The sequence below is a fragment of the Ambystoma mexicanum genome, chromosome 10 (genome assembly GCF_040938575.1).
Source record: "Ambystoma mexicanum isolate Mex_15411 chromosome 10, UKY_AmexF1_1, whole genome shotgun sequence".
NCBI classification, from domain to species: Eukaryota; Metazoa; Chordata; class Amphibia; order Caudata; family Ambystomatidae; genus Ambystoma; species Ambystoma mexicanum.
In genome coordinates, this window is record NC_090932.1 from 688591888 (window position 1) to 688607095 (window position 15208).

The 15208-nt window shown below is 49.3% G+C and overlaps 1 protein-coding gene across 1 annotated transcript in view; it reads right to left on the reverse strand.

Annotated features, from left to right (window-relative positions):
- Nucleotides 1-15208, reverse strand: part of RASA2 (RAS p21 protein activator 2) — a 1321178-nt gene that overhangs the window by 337950 nt on the left and 968020 nt on the right. The window contains exon 18 of the mRNA XM_069618287.1: nt 168-241. Coding sequence (XP_069474388.1) covers nt 168-241 — 74 coding nt within the window. The remainder of the gene's footprint in view (nt 1-167; nt 242-15208) is intronic.

The window sequence follows — 15208 nt, forward strand, 5'->3', positions numbered from 1 at the left end:
TCTTAGGGCAGAGAAAAATTATGCATATTCAAATGCTAATGTACACAACTGGGATAAACAGTATGTTGTGCCCTGGAAGCAATTCTTGTCAAATGAAAACATGACTATTACATTGACCAATACAAATAATTAAGATATAGAAAGTCATATTTCCAACATTAATTTACCCTTCCTTCAGAAGTAGTGGTTCACTTAACGCACTTGGTTCTTTACTTTCAGTTGATGAAATTTCTTCCAAAAACTACAAGAAAAAAAATATAATTATACATGATTTAAAACAAAAAGCCAATACAATAAATATCTGTTTACTTCAGACTCTATAGACAGACAAGTATTATCTTGCAATGGCAGAACCTGCCCTGATTGCTTTTTGAATAATAGAAATATGCTCGTACAAAAAACATGTTATGGTTTCAAGAGAAAAATAAATGACTAGCCTCTCAGTAATGTTCTCCCTGATGGACATTCCTCCCACTGATTCCTCATCTACAATATAACTATTCCAGTGCATTTATTCTCTAGAAACTGTTCTGCCTCCAGGGAGCACAGCATGGCTCCGTCCGACACCTCTACACGCCCCACAACATTGGGGCCGGTATATATAGCAACGCCGACACCCTGTGACCTCAGTTCCACCCTTTTCCCTGCATCTGAGTCACAGGGACTGCAGCACCGATGGTGTACTAGCTTCCCGCAAGAAGGGCAGGTGGGGAGGGCGATGAGGAATCATTGGGATGAACGTACATCAGAAAGAACGTTACCAGAAGTAATTTGTTCTGCTAAAAGACAACTTCCTCCCATTGATTCCTCATCTATGATAAACTCTCAAAGCAGTTTGCAACCTAGAGGAGGGAGGAAGAAAGGACACCACCCAAACCAGAGAGCTGCCATTTCAAACCGGGCATCCCGGCCTGCAAGGGTATCCAAGCAATAATGCTTATAAAATGTTCACAAAGACAACCGCGTTGCCGTCTGGTAAAATGTCCAGGAGCAGGACTCTCCGCTGAACGGCAGAGGTGGCAGCCACTCCACTAGTACAATGAGTCGACTCTACTCAGAAGGTGCCAAAGAGGGCAGATGGACATGTCCAGCAACTTCGGATATCACGTTCTCTGGGCCCAGGCTGGAGCAATCAGGATTCTCGTGGTTCCGAACAGGCGCCATCTCCCTAGAACCAGCAGAATGACAGGGATTGGTGGGAACACAAAGGAGGACGAAAGTCCACTCGACCGCCAGCATGTCCCCCAGAGCTCCCCAACCAGGAAATTCCCTGGAGCAGAACAGATTGCACTTCCTGTTAACACTGGAAGCGAAGAGGTCCACTTGACGAGTTCCCCAAAAGGCAAAGAACTCCTCCAGAACTTACTGACAGCGCTCCCACTTACGGCAGAGCAATGTTTCTCTGCTCAAGGCACCCACTGTGACATTCGTCCAGACAGATGAGCCGCCATCAGAGAGAAATTGTCCTCCATAGCCAAGAACAACAGTGGTATTGCTTCTCTGCAGAAAGTCAAGGATCTCACGCCACCTTGATTGTTGAGGTAGTGCAGGGCCATTGTGTTGTCCATAAGGAACAGCACAGTCTTGTGTTTCACAGAAGGGATAGAAGGACCAGGGCCAGTCTGATCACCCTCCGCTCCAGCAAGTTGGTGTGTTCCCAAAACTCAGCAGGTGACCAAAGTCCGCTCAGCATGAGGTCTGATAGGTAAACACCCCAACTAGTCAGAGATGCGTCCGTGACCACCGCCCTCTGGGGCCAAGGTTGGCCAAACAACTCCCTCTTCAGCAAGTTATCCCACATGACCCACCACGCAAGATCCTGAGCAATCTGATCTAAGACCTGCAAGGGGTCTGACATGTGGCCTGAAACAGTGACCACTAGCAACTACAGAAAAGCCACTGAAGCAATCTCATGCACAGCCTTCCCTCCGGCACCACTAGAATGCAGGAGGCCATTAGGCCCAGAGGGTGCACGAAAGGGCGAGACCGGGACTTGTCCTTGGGATCGGAGGACATTGACAATCCGAAAGATGTTTGCTACTGTTGCAGACTGCACCGATAAATTGGAGGGTCTGGAACAACAAACCTGAGACTTTTTGAAGTTAAATGAAAAGGTCAGGCTGTGCAATAGACTGCATGTGCTGAGTAGATGCTCCCACACTAGATCTGGGGCACGAGCTCAGACGACCCAGTCATCTAGGTAGAGAAAGACATGAATGCACTCCCTCCTGAAGTGAGCCTCTACCACTGCTATTAGCTTTGTGAAAACCCTGGGAGCTGAAGAAAGAACGAATGACAGGACTTTGAACTAGTATTGATGCTAGCCCACCACGAACATCGTGTACTTCCTGTGTTTTCGATGAATTGGGAACATGGATGTAGGCATCCTGAAGGGCCAGTGAAACAAACTAGTCCTGCAGATCGAGGGCTTGCAGGATCTGGGCAAGAGTAATTATCTTGTATTTGTCCTCGCGTAGGAACAGATTCAGCAGCCACAGATCCAGTATTGGACGCAAACCTCCAATCTCCTTCGGCACGAGAAAATAGGTTGAATACTAAACCCTGCCTCATTCCGAGCATGTCACCAACTCTGTTATGCTCTTTGAGATAAGCTGATAGACCTCCTCCAAGAGGATGGGATCTGGAGGCAAGGAGTTGGAGTAGGGTTTATGGTCTGGGAACACTGCACGACAGGAAACTTGAGCCCTGCTTAATACTCTGCAAGACCCAGGCATCTGATGTGATCTTGGATTATCCTGAGCTGAACAGAGAGAGACCCTTAGGCCCTCCCCCTGCCACAGGTGATTTATTGCAGAAGATCTCACAGAGGATTTGCCCCATGTGGTGCTGAGGGGACAGTGGCTGCAGCTTCTCCCTCTCTGGGGGAACCTCTACACATTCCTCTCGGGAAGCGCCTGCCTTGCAGTCTTCCCAATGCAGCCAGGCCCCAACCTTGCAGGACATAGGAGGCTGAGGGACGAAACACCCGACTACTTGATGAAGGTGTTGAGGGTTTTTGTATGGCTAGAGACATCGTTGAAACCTTTGGACGCCTGGAACTTTTGGAGGGGGTCACCTGCTTTAACCCCAAACAGGTTCTGTATATCAAAGGGCATGTCTTAAAGCTTAGCCTGGACATCATGTGCAAAGCCAGACATCCTCATCCAAGAGTGACTCCTTACCTCTGTACTCATGGCCATGGATCTGCTGACACAATCAACCGTGTCTATTCCTGCACTAAAAATCTGATGAAAGGCTTATCTGCCAGCATCTGTTCTTGCATTTGAAAAATGCATCAAGCAAGAAATTAAAAAAGCTCAGCGTACCACCTCGCATAAAAGAAATAATCTCACGCAGGGGGAACAACAATCCCTGAAATCACTGTCAGAAAATCCTTCTATCGTTATTAAAGCAGCAGACAAAGGAGGAGGAGTTGTCGTCCAGAGCAAGAACCAATATAAAGAAATGGTAATGTCATTACTCAATGAAGAGGGCAATTATAAAAAAACTGCGCAAAGATTCCACATCAGAAATCAAAAAGAAGATTAAAGAGACAAACCGACTTTGCCATGGAGAACAACTGGATATCGTAGAAAGAGGAAATTTTTCTCAATAACTCCGAGGGACGCATTCCAGCATTCTACGCTTTACCCAAACTCCACAAGAACCAGTTTACACCCCCAGGAAGACCTATCGTATCAGGGTGCGGTTCAGTGCTTGAACCCATCTGCAAATTTATTGATTTTTTCCTCAAACCTTTAAGTCAGAAAACTCTGACATACCTGCGAGATACCATGGCGACTATAAACAGATTTGAACATCAACCTTTCAACCCTTCTGAAGATATACTAGTCCACCATGGATATCAACAGTCTCTAAACGAGCATCCCCCAAGAAGCAGCGGTCGAATGCATCAGACCCCATCTAACCCACCACATGTCACAAACCAGAGTCCCGATCAACCTTATAGTTGAACTACTGGAACTAGCTCTCACTAACAACTTTTCAATTTGAAGAAACCTTTACCTACAAATTCGTGGTACTGCCATGGGGGCGGCTTTTGCCCCGAACATGGCAGTCATATTCATGGCAGAATATGAATACAATCATGTCCTCAATTTATGTAATCCATTCCTCGACAACATTGTACTCTGGCACAGATATATCGATGATATTATCTTTATCTGGAAAGGAGAAAACAGCACCCATTCAGACTTCTTTGGATGGATCAATAATCGTACGGATGAGATTAAATTTACGATCAACAGCAGCAACATCAGCATTAATTTCCTGGATCTCACCATCAGACCTAAGAATAACATCTTGGAATGTACCATGTTTAAAAAAGAGACAGATCGCAACACAGTGCTTCACTATAAAAGCAATCACCCGCAGAACTTAAGAAATAACCTTCCTTACGGTCAGTTTCTCAGAGTACGGAGAAATTATACAGACACAGAAGAGTACAAAGTGAATGCGGCAGCCCTTGAAACCAAATTGAAAGCTCGAGGCTACCCCAGAAAGCTCCTTAGAGACACACAGAAGAGAGCGAGATTTACACCTATAGAAGTACTCCTCACACCCAAAATTCAGGACACCCAACAAGATACCAGCATGGCATGTGTAACCACTTTTGGCCCTAACACCACTAAACTTAGAGGGGCCATAAGAAAATTCTGGCCACTGATACAGCTTAGCCTACCCCAGGAACCGTTACCAAGGATGGCACTTAAAAGATCTAAGAATCTTAGAGACATGCTTACGCATGCAAGAATGACCAAAACTAGCACAAGATCTGCCTTGTGGAACCTGAGAGAGATCAACGGCCACCATCCGTGCGGGAATTGCACTGCATGCAAACAAACCAAGAAAATGAACTCTTTCATGATTGGTGACAAGGAATGGAAACTAAAGCACTTTACTAACTGTAAGACCTGCAACGTAATTTACATTATAGAATGCCCCTGCAAACTACGCTATGTGGAACAAACATCCAGGCCAGTTCATAAAAGAATTGGGGAACATCGTTCCAGAATCCGGTGCAAAACTCTGACAGCCCCACTCGTGGCACACTTCCTTGAACTGCAGCATGGCCCTGACAGTTTTACTTGGTGGGTGGCTGACAAAGTTTTTAACACCTATAACATCACTAACTCCCTCAATTTCAAAGAGAGTTGGTGGGTGTACAAACTTCAATCTACCTCTTTGGGGCTCAATGAAATAGAACCACATCACTATTTTTAAACTTGCCCCCTCGACATTCTATTGCATTTAAGCTTGGGACATGTGCCCATTTTACTTCAACCCCGCGCTCCCCTCAGTGCAGCCCATTATTTTCCGGTGTGCTCTGGAGGCTCCAGTACCCTCCCCCTCCTGAGCCCAAGCGCTCCAGCTTGTTCCAAGTTCTTGTCCCTCCACATTTTTCTGCCTTTACACTAACATCTTCAGCATTTGCTTATGCTCGCCGTATTTGCAGATTTATGGGTAATATTCTGCCCTCCTTACAATAAGCACCGGGTTGCTATGACGCCGCTCCCCCCGCGCATGCGCTGGGAAGCGGCGTCTCTCATTTCTGAACATGCGCATGCGCACTTCACCACTGTGCATACAGCTTCATTCCGTACTGCTCTTCACTCACGAACGTACACGCCTGAGGTAATAGCAGCTCCTGCCCTGCATTTTTAGGATCCTGCTTTTGCTTGCAGCCTTTACATACCCTTACCATCTATCAGGGTGTTTGTTTTTGTTTCTTTAGACTCAAGTTATTCCGGTCTTCCACTGGCTATTTTAGCCCGCTTTCCATTTCCATTTGAAACCTCAAGTTACCTACCCGCCGGGAGATCAGCTCTCTTACCAAGGTAATCAGCTCCTGCATTCCCTGGTGTTTTACCACAATTTGGTCTCACCTATTTTCACATGATATATCACCAGGGGTATTTACCCACTTGTGCCTTACTGCACTTTCCTGTTTCTTCCAGCTTCCTGTTGTTAGAAGCTTCCAACTTATTTCCATTAAAGTTTTCCGTCGGAATTCTTTAAAGTCAGCCGCCTGGCTAGCACCCAGGTTCCAGTCCTGTGTAAGGTCAGTACCTGACCATCAATATGAGTTTACCAGAGCCTTTCTAATTTGTTTGTCCTTTAGTATCTTATCAATGGAATATTTGACTGTATTATACACTGCACCTTGGCATCACATATGGTGTTTTAACCATAGTTCCCCTTCATCTTTCAGAGGGGATTTCATACCCTGGCTCCATGAAGAAGGCTGTGACCCACTGTTTAGCCGAAACGTCCAGGGACCCTTCCACCTTCTGTTGTTAGGTCCCCCCCCCCCTTTACAATCTTGGGTTCGATTTATGTCAGGGACGTCGATCCACTTTGGTCACCCTCTAGCCTGGCTTTTGTCAGACCTATCCAAGGTCCTGTGTTTAGAGCAATAATTGATTATGTTGTTTCTATCCGTTTTAGATAAACATGTTACTTACCTGGTGTTGATATTAGGTGAATTATGAGAAGAACAAGAAATGTACTAAATACAAGAAAAATCTGCCTGTACATGGGTCTTCCTCAAAGAATGTCAGCACACGGCATATATTCATGCATCCATTCATTCAGGTTCTGTTTAATGCATGCCGCAAAAGTCTCCATGCACCATGTTTTTGAATATGCGGAACAATTGTATCATTGTATAAATGCAATTTCTGTCTTTCATATTGGGCATTCCAATTTTTGTTTCCTTTTTAAAAAAAAAGTGATTTAATAACTGAGGAGAGAAAATAAAAACCACTCCCAGTTTTAATTTATACGAGCGCATGTGTATTATTACTCCTTTGTTTGAACACCTATCCTTTGGATATGCATAAATAAGGCTACAATAGAGGATCAGATACACCTCAAATTTCTTTTGCATATAATCAAATTGCAATAAGCTTTGACTTCCATAGACAGGACACCCCCTCGTGTTTTTCTTTATCTGCCATCCTTGGCCATAGAAAGGAAGCCCTCCATCAGCTACCCCTCTGGGATGTGATTAGCCACGTTGGTCACTATGGAACAAAGACCGAAAGAAGACTTCGCCAGGGTACATGAGGCCTTAATTGCCCAAAGGGCAAGGCTGCCTGATGCAAAAAAAAACTTCCCATGGTCCAGACCTATACTCTCCCTCTCATTGGGGGGAGAGAAGGAAAGTTGATGACTTCAGGTTTGCAGTCACGGCCTGTTACACTAAGCTCTCATGGGAGGCATGATCGGACAAGAAGGCTGGCTCCGAGGGGGCAGGACGATGCTTCCAAGCCAGCTTTCCATCAATGGCAAGTGTTGAGGAAGGCCTCTCCCACACCACTAGCAGAGGGGCCTCCACTGCTACTTTGAAGGATAGCAGGGTCTCCCCCTTGAGGCCTTCATCCAGGACGTCCCTCATTTCGAACTGAATCTTCGGCATGGAGGGAGCAGATATCCGCAGGGAATCACCCATGTAAGACATCAGTTTCTGAAAAGATGCCTGAGGCTTACCAGGAGTGGGGGCTGGAAAAAGGTCCTGTTCAGGGGAGGTGTCCAGACGACTGGCCGACTGGAGATCCGAGAACAGCCCCTGGAAGTCTTCACCTTCCTCATAGAACTCCTCCATGAATTCCCTATCTGGCCTAGAGACCAAATGTTCCAACCCAAAGGGCACATGGTCCCCCTCTTCACTGTCGATGTCATACATCTTAGACATTAACAGTTTTATAGAACGAGGAGCATATTCCAGAGGGCCCCCCGATGCCCACAGTGCCGATCGCCGCAGAGAACGTTGAGGACCAAGTTGGAACCGCGTAGTGACCGCAATCCCCAAAGTCGGGCCTGATGGAGCTGGGGAACTTCGTCTCTCTTTGGGCTCAGGCACTGAGCCTGCAGATTTGTGGGAGGGATCCCCAACGGGTACTGTTTGGGTCCCAGAAGACGCAGTGGGTCCCGCCACAGCCAAAGGTGCAGAGGGCAAAGCTGCTCACACCTTGTTGAAGATTTCAAGCATCTTTAGGTGAAACTGTTGCCATTCCGCTGAGGTGATGGATTGGGTGAAAAAGGGTACTTAAGCCACCTTCTCTGGAGATTCTCTGTAGGTGGTGGCTTTTATTTTTGGAAGAGGAACAAGAATGAGAGTGCAAGAATACGTTTGGGGAACAGTTTCTCTTGTGGTGTGTGAGGGGTCAGAAATGAGAGGTGGACACAAGGTTATAATATTCTCAGAGTCCGACATTTTGTTAAACACAAAATGGGTTGGAATAATACCTTTACTAAAAAAAGAGGTTCCCTGCCAAGAAGAATCAGTCTGTTTAAAGTAGTTAGTAACCTAGAAACCAATCTTGTGTCCAAAACATTCTAAATTGACCCTCCCACTAGTAAACAATTAAGGGTGCAAGGAAATGTCTCTGACTTTTATTCAGTGTGAAGTGTTTGTAATCAAAACATAGGGATAAGCGCTTAATTCTCCAGGAACTACAGAAGGGAGCCTCTTCGAATGGTTCCTGAAGAGTATTGCACCAGTGCCTGGTGCACTGTTCGTTGAGAAGAGGTTGCACTAATCTCCTGTACCCGACTTACTCTTCTTACACCCGCAGTTCCTGGGGACCTCTGACCGGAACCAAAGGCAGGAAAACTTACCTCGGGCGATCCTTCTTCAACCTGTCAAGTGGAAAAGAAAAACAGAGTATGGGTGGTAAATTGTAGCAATACTTACCTGCCCCCCTATCTCTATCCTTTTAAAAGTTTTAAGAACTTTTACCATGGTTTGGCTTTGGCAAAACATGTTTCCAAAAGCTGGGAACAGTCTTATTCATTAGAATACATCCTCTTCTGACTTTTGGAACGTTTGACCCAACCCATTGTTAAGACCCTTTTCGTTACTTTTTTCCCAGCTCCCAAATCTTCTGGAAACTTTGTGAACTTTTAGGGCACAAGGTCCCAGTCAACTTAAGGTTGGACTTTCCAAGTTAGAATTGTTATTCATGTGGACTGCCATTGCAATTTCTAATCACTGCCTTTCCTTTCAGTATTGTGGGGCGTAGGGATTGTGATTTTATTGCACTGGCTAAAGTGGTTGTATAGATGTATTTTATTATTGTTGTACAATGGTATTACAAGTTAGAAATCGTTTTTCATAGTGTGTTCATTGGCCATAAATACATTTAGTATTTGTATAACTACTTGTCTGAGTGTAATCCCTGATTTCTCACTGTGTGGATTTATTGTGGACCCCCTCTACCAGGCTCACCCCTCTTGAGACGTAGCCTTGACCATGATACCTTGATTGGTTTCGCTACAGCTCCTAGAGTTTTCCCTGTCCATTAAATAGGCTAGCCTCCTACACATCTGTCCAAAAGGCTAGAGAGTAGCAATCCAGTCTAACAATGCCGATCTAAAGGCATATACAGAATTTGGATCAGAAAGTCTTGCCGCAAATGAGTGGCTTTCATCAAAGCCTGCCTCCCGACGATGGCCCCTTGTGCCATCCACCTGAACCCAGAGTCTGCAGTATTAACTGCAGAGTCAATCATGTGCTCTGATGTCACCCTTTCCTTCAGAATGGCTCTAACCTTGTCCTTTTGATCAGCTAGAGTAGATGTTCCTGGAACTTGTTCATCCTATGCTAAAGCTTCTATCATTGTGAGCTGTAATTACCAATGCATTAGCGTTCCCAATTGTCAATGATGCAGGTGGCGACACCTTGCCTTTGATGGTATTCCATTTCCTAACCTCCGTGCCGGGTGGGGTCATTAACGGGTAGGCTGGATTAGGTACCCTACGTGTTTCCACGACAGCAACAATCTGGTTTTGGATGGCCCCTTATGGGGGTGTTAGGCACTTCTCGAGCCTCGCTGTAATTGCTGGCACCTATAATGGTGACTTGAGGATTATTTCTAGAATCTCCCAGATAGTATCTAGATTGGAATGAAATGGTGGCATTTCATTGTCGTTTAACTCTTGTTTAAAAAGAGGACCGGCTTCTTTTCCTCCGCTGAAACGTGCAGATCAAAAGTTCTCTGCAGCTTTCGAGATCATTGTGTGAAAGGAAACAATGTTATCTAGTGGCAATGCCCCACACCTGAGGAGTCATGCTTTCGCTGCTTAGGGATGACAAATCCCCCACTCATCTTGCTGTGTGGAATCTTGTAGCATCAACCTATCTAAAGGCTTGTCCTCTTAGGGCTGTTCCTCTTCTGAAGATTCATGATATTGATCATCAATGGGGTCCATGGGTACGACTCCTCGTGATACTCCATGAGAGACATGGCCTGCACTGAGCATGACCGTACTGATCAGGGAGGGCACATTGCCACTTTCCTCTCTGGTGGTGGGGATCTAATGATTGTGTACTTGGACTCCTCTTTGGAATCTTCAGTTGGCGAAGCAGATTTTCCATCTGCCGTAAGCGCTCTCGTCTTTGAAAATCATCAGAGATTATATTTTATAGGGACTACATAAGGGCTAGTTGAAACTGGTCATCTGTGTCTTCCTCGCCAAATGCTGCTTTGGTATGTCAGGGCGACTCTTGCTAAAGGATGATAAGGACCTGTTTGTTACTTAAAGTTTCTGAGTCCTCCCCAAGTCAGAGAAGTCTGACATCCCTTTCATGGGCGACAGTTTAAGAAAATGCAGTCCTGTAGACAAGAGATCCATGGATGTAATTGTTGACGAGGGGTGTGTGATCTGAGGGCATTGGTAGGGCTATGGACAAGTATTTCTCTGCACTGTGGACGCAACGTGCTTTGCTAGGAGAGTTTGGTTGATGATGAGATTGTCCGTCATTGACTAATGCTTTTCCGTTGACTGTGCTTCCATTTAGAAAGAAAGTCCTTGGACAAAGGTCTTGTCTGCTGGCTAGGCTAGCATTGTGCAGTCAGTGAGTACTTAGCCAAGGACGGACTCTTCTAGATGGACGCTGGTTCCATCAACTATATGCTTGGTGGCAAACGAGAGCCTCTTTGACAGCTGCTCCGCCGACAATGGATTGTGTATGGAATGTACGGAACAAGTTACTTACCTGTAACTGTTGTTCTCCAGCATGGGTCTGGCATGGATTCACATGCTCATGAATATTCCCCGTCGTCAGGCTGGGAATCCTCGGTAAAGAAAAAACCAGTATCAGTTTCGTTTCTGATCTGTCTTTCGTAGTAATAACCAATCACTGGTCTCTGCGTCATACTGACCACAGCCAATGACTGCCCTCTACCTAAGTACCGCCTCTGGCAGCCATCTTCAGATTTGGAAGCACGTGAAGTGGCAGTATGACCAAGTGAAGAGCCGCAGAGGGGTAGGCGGGAGGGTTCGCATGTGAATCCATGCCAGACCCATGCTGGAGAACAACAGTTACAGGTAAGTAACTTGTTCCTTCTCCAGCATGGGGTCTGGCATGGATTCACATGCTCATGAATAAAGAATATATAGCAGTATACACATGCACAACCACGGGAGGTGGCAAAGGCTCAACATTAAGCATAGCATCAAACTCAACATTAGGCATCTTACCTCCTCACCAGGCTCACCTCAGGCGAACAGGTTGCGCAGCACTGCTTGGCCGACCCTGGACTCCTCCCTGGAATCCCGATCGACGCAGTAGATCTTCGTGAAGGTGTGCGTCGACCTCCACGTAGCAGCCCTGCATATGTCCAGCAGGGGCACACCAGAAAGGAACGCCGTGGTAGCTGCGATCGCTCTGGTGGAATGGGCTCTCGGACGGCCGGGCAAAGGTCGGTTTGCCAACCGATGACAGTACATGATACAGCCGGAGAGCCATCTGGAAATGGAAGCCTTCGAGAGAGCCTTCCCCTGATTGACAGGTCCAAAGTTCACAAAAAGTTGTGACGTCTTCCGAAAACACTTCGTGCGGTCCACGTAGAACTTCAGCGCTCTAGCTACATCCAGCGAGTGCAAAGTCCTCTCAGCCGGCGACGAAGGCGACGGGAAGAATACAGGCAACACCAAGGGTTCGTTGAGATGGAATTCCGACGGTACCTTGGACATGAAGGAGGGGTGCGTCCTGAGCACTACCCTCGTGTCGTGGAAAGTCAAGTACGGGGCCTTGCAGGAAAGGGCCTGGATCTCTCCCACTCGTCGTGCGGAGGTGATGGCCACAAGAAAAGCAGTTTTCCACGATAGAAACTTCAACGGAGCCGAGTGCAGAGGCTCGAACGGAGGTCCCATGAGCTTGGTCAGCACCACGTTGAGCTCCCACGCCGGGGCCGGAGCCTTCACCGGCGGGAACGATCTGAACAGTCCCTTCATGAACTCTTTCACCAGGCGATGAGACCACAAGGACGTCCGCCCCGTGGTTCTGGTGTATCGGGAGATCGCAGCAAGATGAATCTTGATGGACGAGTGTGCCAGGCCAGCTTTGGCCAGCGTCAGCAGGTACGGCAGTACTTGGGGAGCCGTAATCCGTAGAGGGTTAATCTTCTGTGCGTGGCACCAGACAGAGAACCTCTTCCATTTGTGTCCGTAGCATTTAAGAGTCGAGGACGCCCTGGCCTTTGCAAGAACCTCTCTGCAGTCGGCCGGTATGTCGTATCCTCCAAACTCTAGCGCTACAGGAGCCAGGCCTGCAAGTTCAGCGACTTCAGGTCGTGGTGGAGGATGGCGCCTCCTTCCCTGGAGAGTAGATCCGCGTCCGCCGGCAGCTTGATCGGCGGGGACGCTGACAAGTCCAGAAGGTCCGGGAACCATATCTGCCTCGGCCACGAAGGTGCGACGAGGATCATCCTGCACCGTGACCTCTTGAGCAGGTTGACTAGCCGGATTAGCAGAGGCAAGGGAGGGAACGCGTAGAGGAACAGGCCCTCCCAGGGGAACGAGAAAGCATCGCCCATGCTCCTCGTCTGGGGAAACCTGCTGGCGAACCTCCGGCACTTGGTGTTCGTCGCCGTCGCGAACAGGTCGATCTGGGGTGTGCCCCACCGTCGGAAAAGGCGATCCACCAGATCCTGCCGTAGTTCCCACTCGTGGCACGAGCGCAGCTCCCTGCTGAGTGAGTCGGCGATGGTGTTTTTTATCCCTGCCAGATGAAACGGCACCAGAAAAATCCTTTGGCCGACGGCCCAATGCCACAGGTCCTGCGCCTCCTTGGACAGCGCTGGGGACCTGGTTCCGCCCTGTTTCCTGATGTAAAACATGGTGGTGGTGTTGTCGGTGAAGATCCTCACCACCTTGCCCTTGAGGGACGGAAGGAAAGACCTGAGGGCCCAAAACACTCCACGGAGCTCCAGGACGTTGATATGCAGGGACTTCTCCGTCGGGAGCCAGAGTTCCTTTGCGTGCAGATTTTCGGTGTGCGCTCCCCACCCTTCCAGGGAGGCATCCGTAGTCACAGTCTCCTGGTGGGCTGGGGTCTGGAAGTCCATGCCCGCCGTCAGATGCGCGCGGGTGCCCCACCACCGTATCGCTCGTCGGAAATTCTCGTCGAGCTTGATCCTTTCCTCGAAGCTGCCCGTCGTCTGGATCCAGCGCACATCCAGGAATTCTTGCAACGGGCGCATCCGGAGCCTGCACATGGGAATGAGGTAGATGCAGGAAGACATCATCCCGAGGAGGGACTTGATGGACCTCACTTTGGCCGCGTCGGCCACCAACATCCGTTGCACCTTGCCCAAGATGGTCCTGGTCCTCTCCTCCGACGGGGAGGCCAGAAGGGACACTGTGTCGAGCCTCGCTCCCAGAAACAGTGCGACTTGCGCGGGCACCAGGTGGGATTTGGCGTAGTTCACGAAGAATCCCAGGTCCGTGAGGAGTTGGACGGTCCTTGCCGTGTGAACCACGGCGAGCTCCCTCGTCTTGGCGCGGAACTTCTGCGCCTTGATGAACTTGTTCAGACGTCAGAGGTCTAGGATGGGGCGCCAACCTCCCGTCTTCTTCTTCACGAGGAAGTATCTCGAGTAAACTCCGGAGCCCCGAAGCCTCTTTGGGACGATTTCGATGGCGCCCTTCCTGAGCATCGCCTTTACCTCCAGGAGAAGTTGAGGGACGTGAAGTTCTTTCCTGGCCACGGGGGGGACGCGCGGGCACCTTCTTTGAAACTCGAGCGCGTGGCCCCGAGCCAGGGCGTCCAGCACCCAACGGTCGGTGGAGATGGACTCCCACACGCTGACGAAGCCCGCCAGCCGGCCTCCCACCGGGGTGCTCCGGTGGGGGCCCGACCCCACAGCCGGTTCAATCCTGCTTGGACGCGGCCTTGCCGCCTTGACCTCCTGGGCGACGACGGCGGGGTCCGCTAGACTTGCCTCGTCCTCTGTAGGCCTCTTGCGACGATGAGCGGGCCGCTTGACGGTAGGAAGCGAAACCGCCGCCGGAACCTCTGGAGGCGCCCTTGCCTCCGCTGCTCCGAAAGGGCGTCCGACGTTGCTGCAGAACTCCGAGGGCCCGGGCCGTCTCAGTATCTGCCTTGATGGCCTGAAGGGAATCGTCCACTGTCTTCCCAAACAGGTTGTTCCTGTCGAAGGGCATGTCCAGGACTCTGGTCTGGACGTCCTGCCGGAAGTCCGTAGCTTTGAGCCATCCACGACGTCGAAGGCAAACGCCGTTGCCCAGCTGGCGGAACCCAGTGTCGGCGATGTCCGTCGCCACGGTGATGGCGTGGTCCGAGGCCACCTCACCTTCCTGCAGGATCTCCAGGGCCTCCGCCCTCTTGTCGTCCGGCAGAAAATCCAGCAGGGGAGCTATCTTGTACCAGAGCTCCCTGTCGTAGCGAGCCACGATAGCCAAGGCGTTGGCCGCTTTAATCGTCGTCGCTGCCGACGAGATGACTCTACGTCCCATAGCATCCAATTTCTTTCCCTCGCCGTCCGGCGGGGAAGTCGATGTGGATGCCGCACCCCCCCCCCGCTTTCTTCCTGGCTGCCGCGGAGACGACGGAATACGGGGTAGGCTGCGCCCGGAGGCACAGGGGGGCCGAGTCCGGGACCCGGTACTTTTTCTCGTACCGGTCTCTTCTAGCTGGCGTCGTGGAAGGGTTCTTGAGGAGGGAAAGGCCCTCATCCCAAATGTCGTCCAACAGAGGCACTGCGAGGACCGTCTTCCTCTTGGCCTCGCGCCGCTGATAAAGGAAGCCTTCCTTTTTCTTCTCCTCAGGGCAGAGTTGGAAAAGCTCGGAAGCCCTGGAGATCATGGAGTGGAAAGATCCGATCTCGTCGGGCGGAGAAGCCCTGGCGGGAGGCGACGACGGAATATCCTCGTCGTA